Source organism: Alligator mississippiensis, chromosome 15 (genome assembly GCF_030867095.1).
Source record: "Alligator mississippiensis isolate rAllMis1 chromosome 15, rAllMis1, whole genome shotgun sequence".
Lineage (NCBI taxonomy): Eukaryota > Metazoa > Chordata > Crocodylia > Alligatoridae > Alligator > Alligator mississippiensis.
This window is the reverse complement of record NC_081838.1, coordinates 124,378-137,428: the sequence shown is the minus strand read 5'-3', so window position 1 is coordinate 137,428 and position 13,051 is coordinate 124,378. Positions and strand designations below refer to the sequence as shown.

Sequence of the window (13,051 nt, the reverse complement as noted above, 5' to 3'; positions counted from 1 at the left end):
CCAGGATCTGCCAGCAGATAGAGTCTGGCCTGCAAGGCTGCCATCTCCTGGAGCCTGTGGGCACCTCAAGGATGCTTCCTAGTCAAGCTCAGCTTTATCTACCATATCTTTTTGTATGCAACACACACCTGAATACAAGAAGCCCCTTGCTTATGAAAGGCAGGAGGAAGTGGGAAATAAAAGGATTTTCCCAGTGTTATGGTTGCACAGAACAGGGCCAGACCCTCAGCTTCAGGTCACTTAATTTCCCTTTTCTGTTTCACTAAAGCTGAAACCCTAGCTGCTGCTAAAGACAGTTCTCCAAGACCCCTGCCTTCCCCCCACACTGTCCACTGTCCTACAGGTCAGACTCTTTCCATGTGTGCTTTTGCTTCCCATATTAATTCTCCACAGTTTCCAGGGTCTGATCTCCTGTACTTTCTTGCACGTCACATCCCAGAATATAAGCCCTCATTTTTGAAAAGCAAAAGAAAAGGGTTTTTTTTTCAGCAGTACAGCTGCAAACAGCAATGCCAGATCCTAAATGTCAGGTGACCCCCCCCTCCCTTTCCTGCTTAACAAAAGCTGAAACCCTAGCTGCTGCTAAAGGCTGGTCTCTATGGGTGAACCTAGGGTTATTGAAAAGAGCTAAATAAGCTCCAGGGCTATGAAATAGGAGGGAGACCAGTCAGAGAGACTTGGGGCTGGAAGGGAGCTCCATAGGTCACACCTAGTCCAACCCCTGCCTGAGGCAGGATCAGCTCTGGCCAAACCAGCCCAGACAAACCATCATCTAAACTCTACATCTGACTATCAACCCTGACACAGCACAGACATCTCACCTGAACCTGCCACAGGGAAAGCAGGGGAACTGCAGCAGCCAACATCCAGCTGCTATGAAGTGTTGTCAATATACACTCCAGAGATCCTGGGTAGTGGCCATGCCTCTGCTACAGGAGAAGGCAGGCACCCCGCCTGCCCCCAACTCCTTCCAGTCCGTACCAGGTGGACCAGAGAGTAGATGTCCTTTCTGACTTCAAATGCAGTGTCAGTCTGACCCTGTGCACAGGGGCAAAACCCCGGAACCAGGACCCCCTGCATTTGAGTCCCAGCAGCACAGGCACAGCTCAGCACACCCAAGTCAAGGGCAGTGATTCCTCTATCCTGTACCGGGGAGGCCTCCCCTGGAGCCCTGGGTCCAGCTTCTATGAAATGTTGACAATACACATGTAATAGACCCAGGCAGAGGCTGTGTCCCTGCTACAGAGGAAGGCAAACCCCCCCCCCCCCTTCCCAACCAGTCTGAGCAGGGGGAAATCCCTTCCTGACCCCAAATAAGGTGTTGGTCTGACCCTGAGTGCGGGGGCAAGACCCTGCAGCCAGGACCCTGTGGGTTGGTGACAGCAGGAGCATTGGCACAGCCTAGTCTACAGCTCCCCCCTTGTCTGCCTGGGCACTGCTCCCCATTCCCAGCCTGGGCTGCAGCAGCACCCAGCGCCTCTGGAGGAGGGGGGAGCTCAAAGCCCCGTGACACATGGAGCAGAAAGCGGGGGAGAGGGGGGGCAGAAGCCCGGAAACCCCCATGGCAGAACCTGGGCATGGCTGTGCCTAGATCATCCCCCGGGGCCGTCCAGCCTCGTCTAGACCCCTCCGGGGTGGGGAGGCCACAGATGCCTATCGTTAGCAGACTCGGAGCCTCGGGGATCACGTCTGGTCCCAGCCCCACTCCGAGCAGGACAGGCCCCAGCCAGGGCTTTGTGTCGCCGGCGTTCCTGTGCCTCGCCGCCTTCCTCGCAGACTGCTTCCTACCATCAAGCCTCAACCTTCCCTGCTGCAGCCCCGGCCCAGCGCTCCCGGGTCTACCACCGGCCCGCACGGAAAACAAGCGCACCCCGCCCTGTGCGCGTCCTCTCCGCTGGGCGGGGCGGGGCGGGGCGGGGCGCCGCGCAGCTCAGCGCAGCGCAGCGCCGGCCGCCAGGGGGCGCCGCCGCGCGCGGAGGCGGGGCGGCGCCAGGGGGCGCTGAACCGCCGGCGCCAGGGGAGGGGGCGCCGTGCGCGGGCCCCGGGAGACGGTGTCTGGGTCTTTAAGAGCCGGCCCCGCCTCCGGCAGCCGCTGACTGGCAGGCGGGTAGCCCAAGCGGGAGGCTGCCGGGGCACGGGCGCAGGGTCGCAGTGCCCCCCTGCCACTCCTCCCAGTATGGAGCCAGGCGGCCCCGGCCGCGCCCCCGCGGGGTCCCACGCAGGTAAGAGCCAGGGGCTGCTTGACGTCACGGCAGTCCAGGGGTGACGTCGGCAGGGGGGCAATAACGGGGCGGCTGCCGCGGCCCCCGCCAGAGCCCCTCGCCGGGAGCCGCGGGCCGAGCGCTGCAGGGAGCTTTCCGGGGCAGGGCGCGGGCAGGTTGGGGGTGCCGCACGACTCTTCCCCCCGACAGGTCCGGGCCGGGAGCGGGCTTGGCGGCTCCAGCGCTGCTTCCCTGCCAGAGCCGGCGGCGCGGAGAGGCGCCCGGGAGGGGGCACTGCACCCTGAGGTGCTCGTGGAGAGGCTGGAAGAGCTCTGGTCCCGGCGCTCCAGGCGCAGCGATGCCCGCACTCTGCCACCGGCATTTCAGGCTTATGGGCTATGCCAGGCATGGCCGGGTGCTGGGCTCTTGGCCTGGCTTATATGCCCACGAGCCCTGCCCCTTCTGCGCAGGTGATGCCCCAGGCTGTCTGCAGGTGCCACAAGACTGCTCCCAGGGCTGCCCACGCAGCTCCTCCACCACTGTCTGAGTGCTGTGCAGCCACTCGCTGGGCCTGGCTCTGGCTGCCCGTCTACGGCTTCCCCCTGGTCTGCCTGGGCACTGCTTGCGCGTTCTTCCTCTGCAAGTAACAGGAGCTGCAGGCTTCCTGGGGCCAAGCCTTCCCTCATGAGAAGCCGTGTGGAGGGGCTTCTGAAGGGGGAGAGACCAAGGAGGCCAGGCCTGGTCAAGTGAGAAAGGAGATGCTGGAGGGGGGATAGGAGAGCGGTTTACAAGATGCTAATAATCTTTCTCACCCAGCACAGGATGAAAGGGGGATTCAGCCAGCTCCAGAAAGGGACTGGGCCTCTTCTCAAAGGAAAGGGGCATCAGGAGCTATTGAGGGGGAGTGAGAGGCCTCTGAGCCAGAACATCCTGGACCTTCAGTGCTGGAGGCTGCAGGGGAGAGAGGGCCAGGGAAACCCTGCCCAGACCCACTCCCTTCCCCTTTCAGCCTCCCCTCCCTGTTGCCAATACTAGGCAGGACAGACCTGGGGCATGGCAGCTCATGCTCTGTTCTGCTGGGGAGTAAGCACAGTCACCATCCTCTTCTTGTACAGGCCAGAGTGGGGTCCACAGGGCTGGCAGGGCCAGGACGGAGAAGACGGTTGGGCCCAGAGGATGGGAAGCCCCCAAAGGGAAAGCATGGCATCACTGCCCCAAGTGCCAGAAGTGCTTCAAGCACAGCTCATCCCTTCGCACCCACCGGCGCCTGCACACAGGGGAGAAGCCCCATGTCTGCCCGGACTGCGGGCGTCAGTTCCGCCACGGCTCATCCCTGTCCACACACCGGCGCCTGCACCAGGGGGAGAAGCCCCACACTTGCCCAGACTGCGGCCGCTGCTTCCGGCAGAGCTCCCACCTCATCTCCCACCGGCGCCGGCACACAGGCGAACGCCCTTACATCTGCCCTCACTGCGGGCGCTGCTTTGCCGGGCACTCGGCCTTCACCACCCACCAGTGGATCCACACGGGCCAGAAGGCCCATGCCTGCCCAGAGTGTGGGCACAAGTTCCGCCACAGCTCCTCGCTGGCCGCCCACCGCTGGCTGCACACGGGCGAGAAGCCCCATGCCTGCCCAGACTGTGGGCGCTGCTTTCGCCAGGCCTCCCACCTCATTGCCCACCACCTCCTACACACTGCCCGTGGTCCCTTCCACTGCCCTGGCTGTGCGAAGGCTTTCCAGCATGGCACCCAGCTTCTGCGGCACTGCCGGAGGGTGAGCCAGCGCCATGCTCCTGGACCCAGGCCCAACTCTGAGGGTAGAGGGGTGCAGCAGGGGGTGTGGGTGGAACAGAGTTGCCCCTGCAGTGGTGCCAGGCTTCCCCCTGGGGTCACTGAGAAGCTTCCAGGGGCTGGTGCCCCTCCTGCCCCTACACATCGGCTCCCACATCACAAGAACCAAACCCACTGTCAGAGGAGTGCCCCGATTTTGTGAGGGGGCAGAGGGGATGGGAATGTGGGACATCCTCCAGAGCATGTAGGCTACGTGCTCTCCCTCAGCAAGCTCAGTCCCAGAGCCCTCTAGGTCACCCAACCCCAGGGCTATGGTGTTGCTGGGCCTGGAGCCCTCCTGGCCCTGGTATGAGCTACCCACCAAGGGGCAGGGGCAGGTCAGCCCATCGCTGCCTCCAGTAACATTCATGCCCCTTCCCCCTCATGTTTGCCACCAGCCCCTTCCTGCCACCCTGGCCCCTGCCCCCGATGTGTGGACGCCCCATTTGGACACCCCAAGCACAGGCGTTGCAGAACAGGATCTGGTGTCATTGCAGGTGCCGGTGATGTTTGCAGAGGTTGCCGTGGTATTCACAACAGCTGAGTGGGCCCTGTTGGATGAGAGCCAGCGCATGCTGTACAGGGAGACCACACTGGAGACCTACCAGAACCTGGCCTCCCTGGGTAAGGGGCCAGCCCAGCCTCAGGGCAGGGATGAGAGTTGCTGGCCAGTCTGGGGGCTCCAGGCATATCTCGGGCACTAGCATCCTTAGGCAAGGCCAGTTCATGTCTAGAAAGTCTTGGGATCCCTGTGTGGGGGTTGGGGCGGGGGACTCAATGGCTCGGCACATGAGATCCAGTGCACAGTGCCCTGTGTCAGGGCTGGATTCCCAGAGAGGTCAACAGGGGATTGGGATAGGTGCTGTCTTTCTGGGGCCCCCAGGAGCAGCCATGGGGGACCCAGTCTGGCCTCCTCATCCTCTTCTCCCCTGAGCAGCCCATGGCGCTAGCCCCTGCTGAGCAGTGGGTGAGGTCCTGCTTCCTGCTGCACCACATCCCTGTGAGCAAGGGGTCCTGGCTCTTCTCGCCCCCAGTATCCCTGCAGCAAGCTGAGCAGGGCAGAAGCAGGGGCTGGGGCTGCTCTGGAGTGGGGTGGATGGTGTCTGCAAGAATAACATAGGCCTCAGTGACTGACTCCATCACTGTCCTGGGGCTCTGCTGTGTCCCCTCCACACAGTGCTGGGGCAAGGGCAGGGCAGAGCTGAAGGGCCATGGCCACCTGGGCTCTCCCTCCCCACCCTCTTGTATTTCCCTCTCTGCAGGGGTCCCTGTCCTCAAGCCCCATGTTGTAACCTGCCTGGAGCATGGAGAGGAGCCTGTGGTGGTTGCTGCCCAGGGCCCTGGCGATGTGGAAACCTCGGCAGGCACCTGCACAGGTGAGTGGCAGGCGGCACCAGGCCCTGGTGCATCCTGTGAGGCATCTCAGGCCCTGCATGTCCTGGGCTGAGCTCTGTACTGCTGGAGTGGCAGCATGCAGGTGGGGGGGGAGGGGGCTGGGGCCAGGCTGTGTCCACCCTAAGACATCTGCCTGAGGAGGCTGAACCTTGCCAGAGGCTCTGCTGGACCCCCAGTCACCTGGGCCCTGCCCTGTACACCCCCCTCTGGGTGTTACAGGTGACCCCTGTCTCCCCATCCCAGGGACTGCCTCATGTCTGGATTCTTCATTACCTCCCAGTGGTGATGGATGCCCCAGAAGGTGGGACATGGACCCCAAGGGCAGCCTGGGGAAGCACTGGCCCTGCGCCATCCCCAGTCGTGTGCTAGCACAGACTGTTGCTGTGACTCCTAGTGCCATGCCAGAGATCCCCCACGGCAGAGCTGCTGCCCCCAGGCCCCTGGGGCACCTGCCCCCCAGACTGGTGCCCTTGCCCTGCCTTCAGGCTGAGGGCAAAGGGCATGGGGGGCCAGTGCACCCCCAAACCTGCCAGCCTTGGGGGCTTAACAAGTGGCCTGTGCCTGTTGGGCTGGAGCTAGGCCTGACCCAGACCACAGCCCCCTCTGCTAGCCTGAGGCAGAGGCGCCTGGGGAAGCTGCTCTGGACCAAGCCACATCTGTCACTGTCCAGCCCAGGTTCTACCCCCTAGCGGCCAGGGGCTGTCCTGGGGGAGGGATCTGGGCCCATATGCACAGCCTAGGACAGGGGGGTGATAAGCTCTCTGGGCAGGAAACTTACGTGGCAGGGGAGGGGTCTCCAGGTGGGGAAGGCCTATGGACCCCACAGGGATGGCAGACCCCAGTCAGATAAGGGGGTTTGGGGGGGGGGGGAAGAGTCTCCTTGACCATCACTGTCTTGCCCACATCCCCCTGCTGCACCCTGGGGACCCCTCCCACCCTGGAAGGCAGGCACTGGGGAAGGCTATGCTGCTATCCACCCCCCACCCAGCACCAGCCTAAGCCATGTAGAGCCAAGACCCATGGGGCTCTGGCTCCTGCCTCCCACCCAGGGCTGAGCCTCTGCCCCAGTTCATGACAGGCCCCCTCAGATGCCCTCCAGCAGGTCCCTGGTGCTTCCTCTGGGGTCTGAAAGCAGAGGGGGTTGGGGTGACCGGGAGGCCTGCCCTCTCCCTCCCCCTGAACCAGCCTCCCCAGGGAGGAGGGGGGTCTGGCAGGGGCAGGAGATGCTAGAGCCTCCCTGATCCTGGGAGCATGGGGGGAAGCTGAACAAGGGTGAGTTGGGGGCTCTGGCACAGATGGGGAAACTCTGGCATGGGGCTCACCCAGGCTGGGACAGAGCTAGCCTGGGGCTTGGGCCAAGGCTCCCTTCACGCTAGCTCCAGGCAGACAAGGGGGTCAGGGAAGAGCAGGGGTCAGACGGCCTTACATCTCCCTGCTTTAGGCTGGAAGGTGCAATCCTCCCCAACCTTTGGCCTGCTGAGCCCCAGCCCCCAGATTGGGGGGGTGGGGAAAATCACAGGCTGGGACACAGCTCCCCAGATGGGGAGGGAGGTCTCACCCCATGTCTCCCTGCACTGACCCCCGCTCCCATGGTTTAACCCCATGAGTGCCAGGACACTGTGAGCACCCCCCCCTCCGCCCCCAGCACCCATGGACGTCAGAGGCCCAGAGTCCCCTCTGCCCTTGAACTAATCCCCCCTCCCAGCCCAGCCTGGATTAACACCCATAAGACCCGCTGTTCTCTGTCAGCCGCGGACACGACTCGCTTCTGCAGGGCCCAGGATCAGCCGCGGGCCCCTGGGGCGGGGGTGGGCCCCAGGGGCCCCCCGGGCCCCAGGGTCTGGTTACAGGCTGCCCTTGCTCCAGGGACCCTATGGCTCCCCCGGGTGCTCCAACCCATCACCCACAAGCCTGGCACATACAGGGGTACCCACGTCGCCCTGCCAGGGACCAGGACCCCCCACCTTCCTACCCCAGCTTCTTTCCCCTGCCCTGTCCCGGCCAGCGCCCGGCGGCGGGGGGGGGGGGGTAGAAGGGAAGAGGAAGCCAGGCGGAGGCAGCGGCGAACAAGACATTTATTGAGCCTTGCGTACAAGAGCTGGAAAAATAGATCCTCTGTTAATAAAAAGGTGCAAGTTCAAAGCTGGTTTTTATTGGCCACTTTGCAGAGAAAGTCAGCGCGGGCTGCGGCGGCGGCAGCGCGGGGGAGGGGGGGGGGAGCACAGGCCCGCCCCCCGACCCAGGACATGGTCACGCACAAATACAGCACAAGGGACATCGACATCATCATCATCATCAATACAAAACAACCAAAACCCCCCCCCCCAAAACAACTTAAAAAAGGGAGGAGGGATAGACGCCCCAGCCCCGGGCGGGACACGCCGGACGGCGGCACGGAGAACACGCGTGGCTCACGCCTGGTCACGAGAGCACGGAGCGGCGCGGGGGTGCACACAAGCGGGGGTCGGTGAGGCTGGGGGAGGGTGACATGGCTGGCCCCACATGGGGTAGGGGGCATGGGTGCCAGCAGGGGTTGTGCAAAGTCTCAGTGCCACGGCAGCTGCAGGGCACGCGGGGGCCTCACCGCCACGGCAGGGCACCGGGGGGGGGGGGGGAAGGCATCACTATGGCAGCAGGCTGCGGGGGGTTGTGGGGGCGGGGGGCTCAGCCCCATGAGGCAGGGAATGGAGACCCCTGGCCTTGCTTACGCACAGCACGGGAGAGGTGGGGCAGGACATGCTGGGACAGGGGCTGGGCAGGTGGCGAGGGGCTGTTCACAGTATCGTGCCCCCCGCCAGTGCTGCAGCGCAGCCCCGAGGGGAGGGGGGTTCTAGGGGCGGGGGGCAGCAAGACGCACGCAGGCCCGGCCCCAGTCCAACGCCGCCTCTCCCCCCAGTGCGGACGCCGCAGAACCGAACTCCCGAACCCCCGGCACAGCCCCCAGCCCGAATCCTCCAGCCCACGGCAAACAGTCACCAAAATACAATGTCAGTCAGTGAGGGGGGCTCGGCGACGGCGCGGGCCGGGGATGGGGGGCAGTGCCTGGTGGTGCCCAGTCAGGCGGGGGGCAGTGCCCGTTGGTCCATGAGCGCCCAGGCAGGCACGGGATCGTGCCTTTCGCAGCCCGGGCAGGCAGGGGGGCAGAACCCACGGTCCATGGCTGCCCAGACACGCAGGGGGCAGGGCCCCGCAGTCCACGTGTGCCCGGGAGGGAGCAGACGGCAGCGCCCGCCAGGGCGTGGGTGCCATGGTGGGTGAGGCAGGGGCAGGGGCAGGGGCCAGCGCCCGGCCGAGGGGGCTGGCGGGGTAGGGTCCGCGTTTCACAACGCGAGGAGCGAGGGGGAATTCAAGGAGTCCGAGGACTGGTCGCTGCTGCTGTTCCGCTGGTGGCTGGCTCCACACGTGGCTCCCTCTGGGTAGGTGAACACAAACGAAGACGTATAGGACGGGTTAGCCGGGGCCAGGGCGCCAGGCAGCTCCCCGTGTGCAAAGCAACAGCTCGGGAAGGCTCCCTCGGGGCCGGGCGGGTACGGCAGGGGCGCCGGCCCGAACGGGTCCTCCTTAACGGGAGCGCCCAGGGAGCTCACCTCGGCGGCGGGGCCGGGCTGGGCGCTCAGCTCCGGCAGGTCCGCGAAGGGGATTTTGCAGCCCGGCTTGTGGGCCACCAGCACGAACTCCAAGCGCTCCTTCTCCTTCTGCAGCTCCGCAATCTCCGACTCCAGCTCCGCCTTCTCCTCCTCCAGCTGGTCCGTCTCCTGGGGGCAGAAACGACGGTCAGAGGGACCTGGCAGAGAGCAGCCCCTGCGCGAGAAGCTGGCCGGGTTCCGGCTCTGGGGGACGGCCACTAGGTACCACATGCCAGCCCTACCGCCCAGGGTGAGATGCTATCCACCTCCTCTGTGCCCGGGACACGGTCGAGGGCACGTGCCAGTGCTGTGGAACGCCCCTAGGCACTACCTACATCCCTGTAACCCGTGGGATGCCCCTCGGCACCACACTATCGCTAGAACCAAGGTGCAACGCCAACCCCTCCCAGTGCCCGGGGCACAGCAGGGGGGACGTGCCACTCAGGCCACCTCCCAGCAGACTCCCTCCAGGCAGCACCTGTAGGCCAGGATGTGATGCCCCACGTCCCCAGTGCCCGGACCGTGAGATTTCTGGGGTACACAGGCAGTCGCGCGGTCCCCAGAAGACACCCCCCCATTCCTAAACCAGACGCCTCGTCCCCCCGGACCGAGAGGCTCTGGAGATGGCCGCCCTTCCTCACACCCGGCCCCGACTGTCCGTAGTTGCACTCACCGCCTGCAATCGGTCCGTCAGCTCCCGGCGCCGGTTCCGGCACTTGGCCGCCGCCAGCTTGTTTCTCTCGCGGCGCACACGGCGCTTCTCCTCCTCCTCCGGTGTCAGCTGCAAGAGCCCAGGGGCCGGTCAGCTGCAGGCATCGGGGCACAGCCTTCCCTCCTCTCCTGCATGCAGCCTAATCTCCGCCCCCCCCCCCAGCCATGGAGATGTGCCAACGGGAACCCCTGGCCCCATGCACCCCTCACTGCAGCAAGCCCTGGGCCGTGCCCGCCGCGCAGGCCCCAGGACACACCCTGCACCAGTAGCAGCTGGGAGAGCACGCGCAAGAGCTCAGGGCACCCCCCCCACCTCTGCCCCGCATGGCGGGCTGGGCTGTGGCATGCCGGGGCGTTGGGGACGTTAGGGGAAAGCCATGGAGTTAGTAACCTCGTTGCTGATGCCCCAGAGGAAGCCGGACAGAAGCAGAATGTCCCCAAAGTCCGCCCAGCTCACCGTTTCCTCTCGTGTCCGTCTGGGCCGAGCCCGGGGGGCGCGGGGCGGCAGTGGGGGCGCGGGACCTCCGCTGTAGGCTCCGAGGCCCGGCGTGGAGTAGCTGGTCCCGGGTAGGTCATATGGGTCTACGGCAGGGGGCTGCGGAGGTGGCTGCGGGAGGGGCTGGCCCTGGGGCTGCGACTGGGCCATGGAGGAGATGAGCGTGGGCTGCACCAGCCACTGCAGGTCCTGGCTTGTCGTGATGGCCGTGACCGTGGGCACGAAGGAACCTGGCATCTCCCCGAGGCCGCTGCACTCCTGAAACCAGGGACAAGGTCAGGGTACAGCTGAGGAACAAGGCCCCCAGCCAGGACCCTCTCCCCCCCCCCCGACGGTCAGACCCCCCCCCCAGCTTCTATGCAAGCAGAGCTGCGGCAATAGTGGACAGTCACGGCCCCACGATCCGTCATGGGGTGCTACTGGGGCAGGGAGACTGAGCGCCGGCCACGAACCACCCCCCTGTAGCTGGGGCAGCTGCCTACCGATACACCGGGCCCAGCCCATCCGGGGTGAGTGCCAGCTCCAGGCCCCAACCAGAGGGGCAGTGGGGGCCAGACGGGCAGGCACGAGGCCGCTGGGGCACGGCGGGCAGGTACCAGCCTCTTCACTGGCACAAGACCACGAGGACAGCCAGGGCATCCCGGCCCCACCTCAGAGCCGCACTAGCCCGAAGGCAGCAGCTCGGAGCTGCTGTGGGGCATCAGGACAGGGCTCTCCATGCCCCAGCGCCGCGGAGACCCAGGGGCCCCCGACAGGCGCAGGGACTGTGTGGAGTGGCATGGCAATGGGCCGCGGGCATTGAGGAGTCCTCTCCCCAGTCCCGGGGTGAGAGTGGGGGCTAGTGGTTCGAGCAAGGGCTGCTGGCAGCCAGGACGCCTGGGTTCTGCCCCAAGCCCTGGAATGGGGGTAGTGGTTAGAGCTGCGAGCCTCTGGGGGATAGGACCTCTACGGCAGATCCGCAGCCTTGTTAGACCCGAGGCCGCTCGGAAGGTGCCGAGTTCTGAGTTTCCCGTCGGGGTTTGATTACAGGAGACGCCGGCGGGGTGGGGGGGGAGCAACCCAGGATCCCACTGGAAGCCTTAGTCCACGAGTCCTGCGGCGCCGCGCTCGCGGCACCCGGTAGCGCCGCTCAGAGTCGCCCCTGCTCCAGAACCGCTGCAACCTGCCCCACAGGCGGCGGGGGCCAAGGGGGCGCCTGCTGCAGCCTGCACCACAGGCGGAGCGAGAGGAGGAAGGCTGCAACCTGCCCCATAGTGGGTGGGAGGCGGGAGCCTGCCCCATGGGTTGCGGGGGGAGGCAGGGGGCTGCAGCCTGCCCCAGGGGCGGCAGGAGCCTAGGGGGAGGCTGCTGCAGCCTGCCCCACAGGCGGAGCAAGAAGAGGAAGGCTGCAACCTGCCCCATAGTGGGTGGGAGGCGGGAGCCTGCCCCATGGGTTGCGGGGGGAGGCAGGGGGCTGCAGCAATCTGTCTCATGGGCGGGGGAGGGGGGGCGGGAAGGGAAGTGCAGCAGCCCGCGCGGGGGCCCCCGAGGTCAGTGATGGGGGCTGCCGCCTGCCCCACGGGGGGAGTCACGCAGCCCGCGCGGCCGGAGGGAGAAGGGCCTCAACCTCCAATCACCGCGCGGGGGCGGGGCCGACCGGCCCCCGCGTTCCAAAATAACCCGCGCGGCTGGGAGGGGGGGGGGGCGGAGGACTCCGAAGACGCGCCGTGCGTGCCTCACGTCATCACGGAGGGTTCCAGCGCGTCACGCGTTACGCACGACCCCGCCCCCCTCCGCGCTCCGACCCCCCCGCCTGGCTGGGCCAGGCACGCGCGGCGCTGCGGGGGTCGTGCGGCCCGCCGCGGGGACTGCGCCCTCGCCCCGCCCCGCCCCGGCGCCCCGCGTTCCCCTCCGGGCGGGCCCACCTGCGAGGCGGCTGCGGCCGTGGGGCTGCCGAAGGAGTCCACCGAGGACAGGTACTGCGACTCGGCCGACGGCGACGAGCTGCAGCGGGACGCGGAGTCGTAGTCCCCGGGGAAGCCCTGATACATCTCCCGGGGCGCGGCGGGGAGCCGGGGGCCGCGCTGCGGGCGCCGGGAAGCCAAGGCGGGGGGCAGGTGGCGGCAGAGCCAGAGTCCGCGGGCGGTGGCGCCTCCGGGGCGGCGGGCGAGCGGCCCCGGCTCCGGCTGTAGGAGTCCCAGGCGTCCCGGGCCGGGCGTGCGGGCTAGCAGCGCTGCATCCCTCTGTGGGCGCGAGGGGCAGCGGCGGGCCGGGGGCTGCTCCCGGTGCCTATCCCGGTCCCTCAAGTCTCCAGGCCCGCTCAGGGGCAGAGCGGACGACCGGTGCCTCCTCCAAGTGCTGCGGGGCAAAGTCCCGGCGGCGGCAGGCCGGGCGCGGCGGGGGCGAGCAGACTCCCGGGACGCGACGCCAAGTGGCTCCGGCTGCGGCGGGGACTCACAATCTTATGAATGAGCCACGCTCCGCCGCTGCATATTTATACCGGCGGGGCCCGCCCCCTGCTGACGTCACTAGGAGGAATACAGGCAGAGTCCCCGAAACCCGGCTCCGGGGCCCTCCCGGGCCCCCCAACTCGGCCGAGTCCCGGGCCCCGCCTCGCTGGGGTCCCCCCCCGGGGGGCTGATCCCCCTGCCCCGGGCCAAAGGGGCCAGCGGAGGGGGCAAGCGGAGGGGATCCCTAACCCCGCCCCACTGGAGTTCCTGTGACGCAATTAGCCATATATGGTCTTGTCTTTGCTTGTGTTTGTTTGGTATCCTAGCAATGACGTCAGAGGGAATCCCTCTAGCAGCCTGGGC

The 13,051-nt window shown here is 66.3% G+C and overlaps 2 protein-coding genes across 5 annotated transcripts; one reads left to right on the top strand and one right to left on the bottom strand.

Moving 5' to 3' along the window:
- Positions 1–2,003: 2,003 nt before the first annotated feature.
- Positions 2,004–7,568, top strand: LOC102572943 (putative zinc finger protein 735). 2 transcript variants are annotated; one of them, XM_059719183.1, is made up of 5 exons: positions 2,004–2,222; positions 3,317–3,975; positions 4,529–4,655; positions 5,294–5,407; positions 5,646–7,568. In XM_059719183.1, exons 1-5 carry the CDS (start codon positions 2,177–2,179, stop codon positions 6,113–6,115), a joined length of 1,416 nt encoding a protein of 471 aa, XP_059575166.1. In that variant the 5' UTR covers positions 2,004–2,176; the 3' UTR covers positions 6,116–7,568. The 2 variants fall into 2 exon arrangements, with proteins under 2 accessions (XP_059575166.1, XP_014459695.3); XM_014604209.3 differs by having other exon boundaries at positions 2,005–2,222; positions 5,670–7,568.
- Positions 7,557–12,714, bottom strand: FOSB (FosB proto-oncogene, AP-1 transcription factor subunit). 3 transcript variants are annotated; one of them, XM_006265786.4, is made up of 5 exons: positions 12,164–12,714; positions 10,221–10,517; positions 9,726–9,833; positions 9,014–9,181; positions 7,557–8,838 (listed from the first exon to the last, which is right to left on the bottom strand). In XM_006265786.4, exons 1-5 carry the CDS (start codon positions 12,287–12,289, stop codon positions 8,773–8,775), a joined length of 765 nt encoding a protein of 254 aa, XP_006265848.1. In that variant the 5' UTR covers positions 12,290–12,714; the 3' UTR covers positions 7,557–8,772. The 3 variants fall into 3 exon arrangements, with proteins under 3 accessions (XP_006265848.1, XP_019355502.1, XP_019355503.1); XM_019499957.2 differs by having other exon boundaries at positions 7,557–9,181; XM_019499958.2 differs by having other exon boundaries at positions 7,557–9,181; positions 10,221–10,509; positions 12,164–12,222.
- Positions 12,715–13,051: the final 337 nt, after the last annotated feature.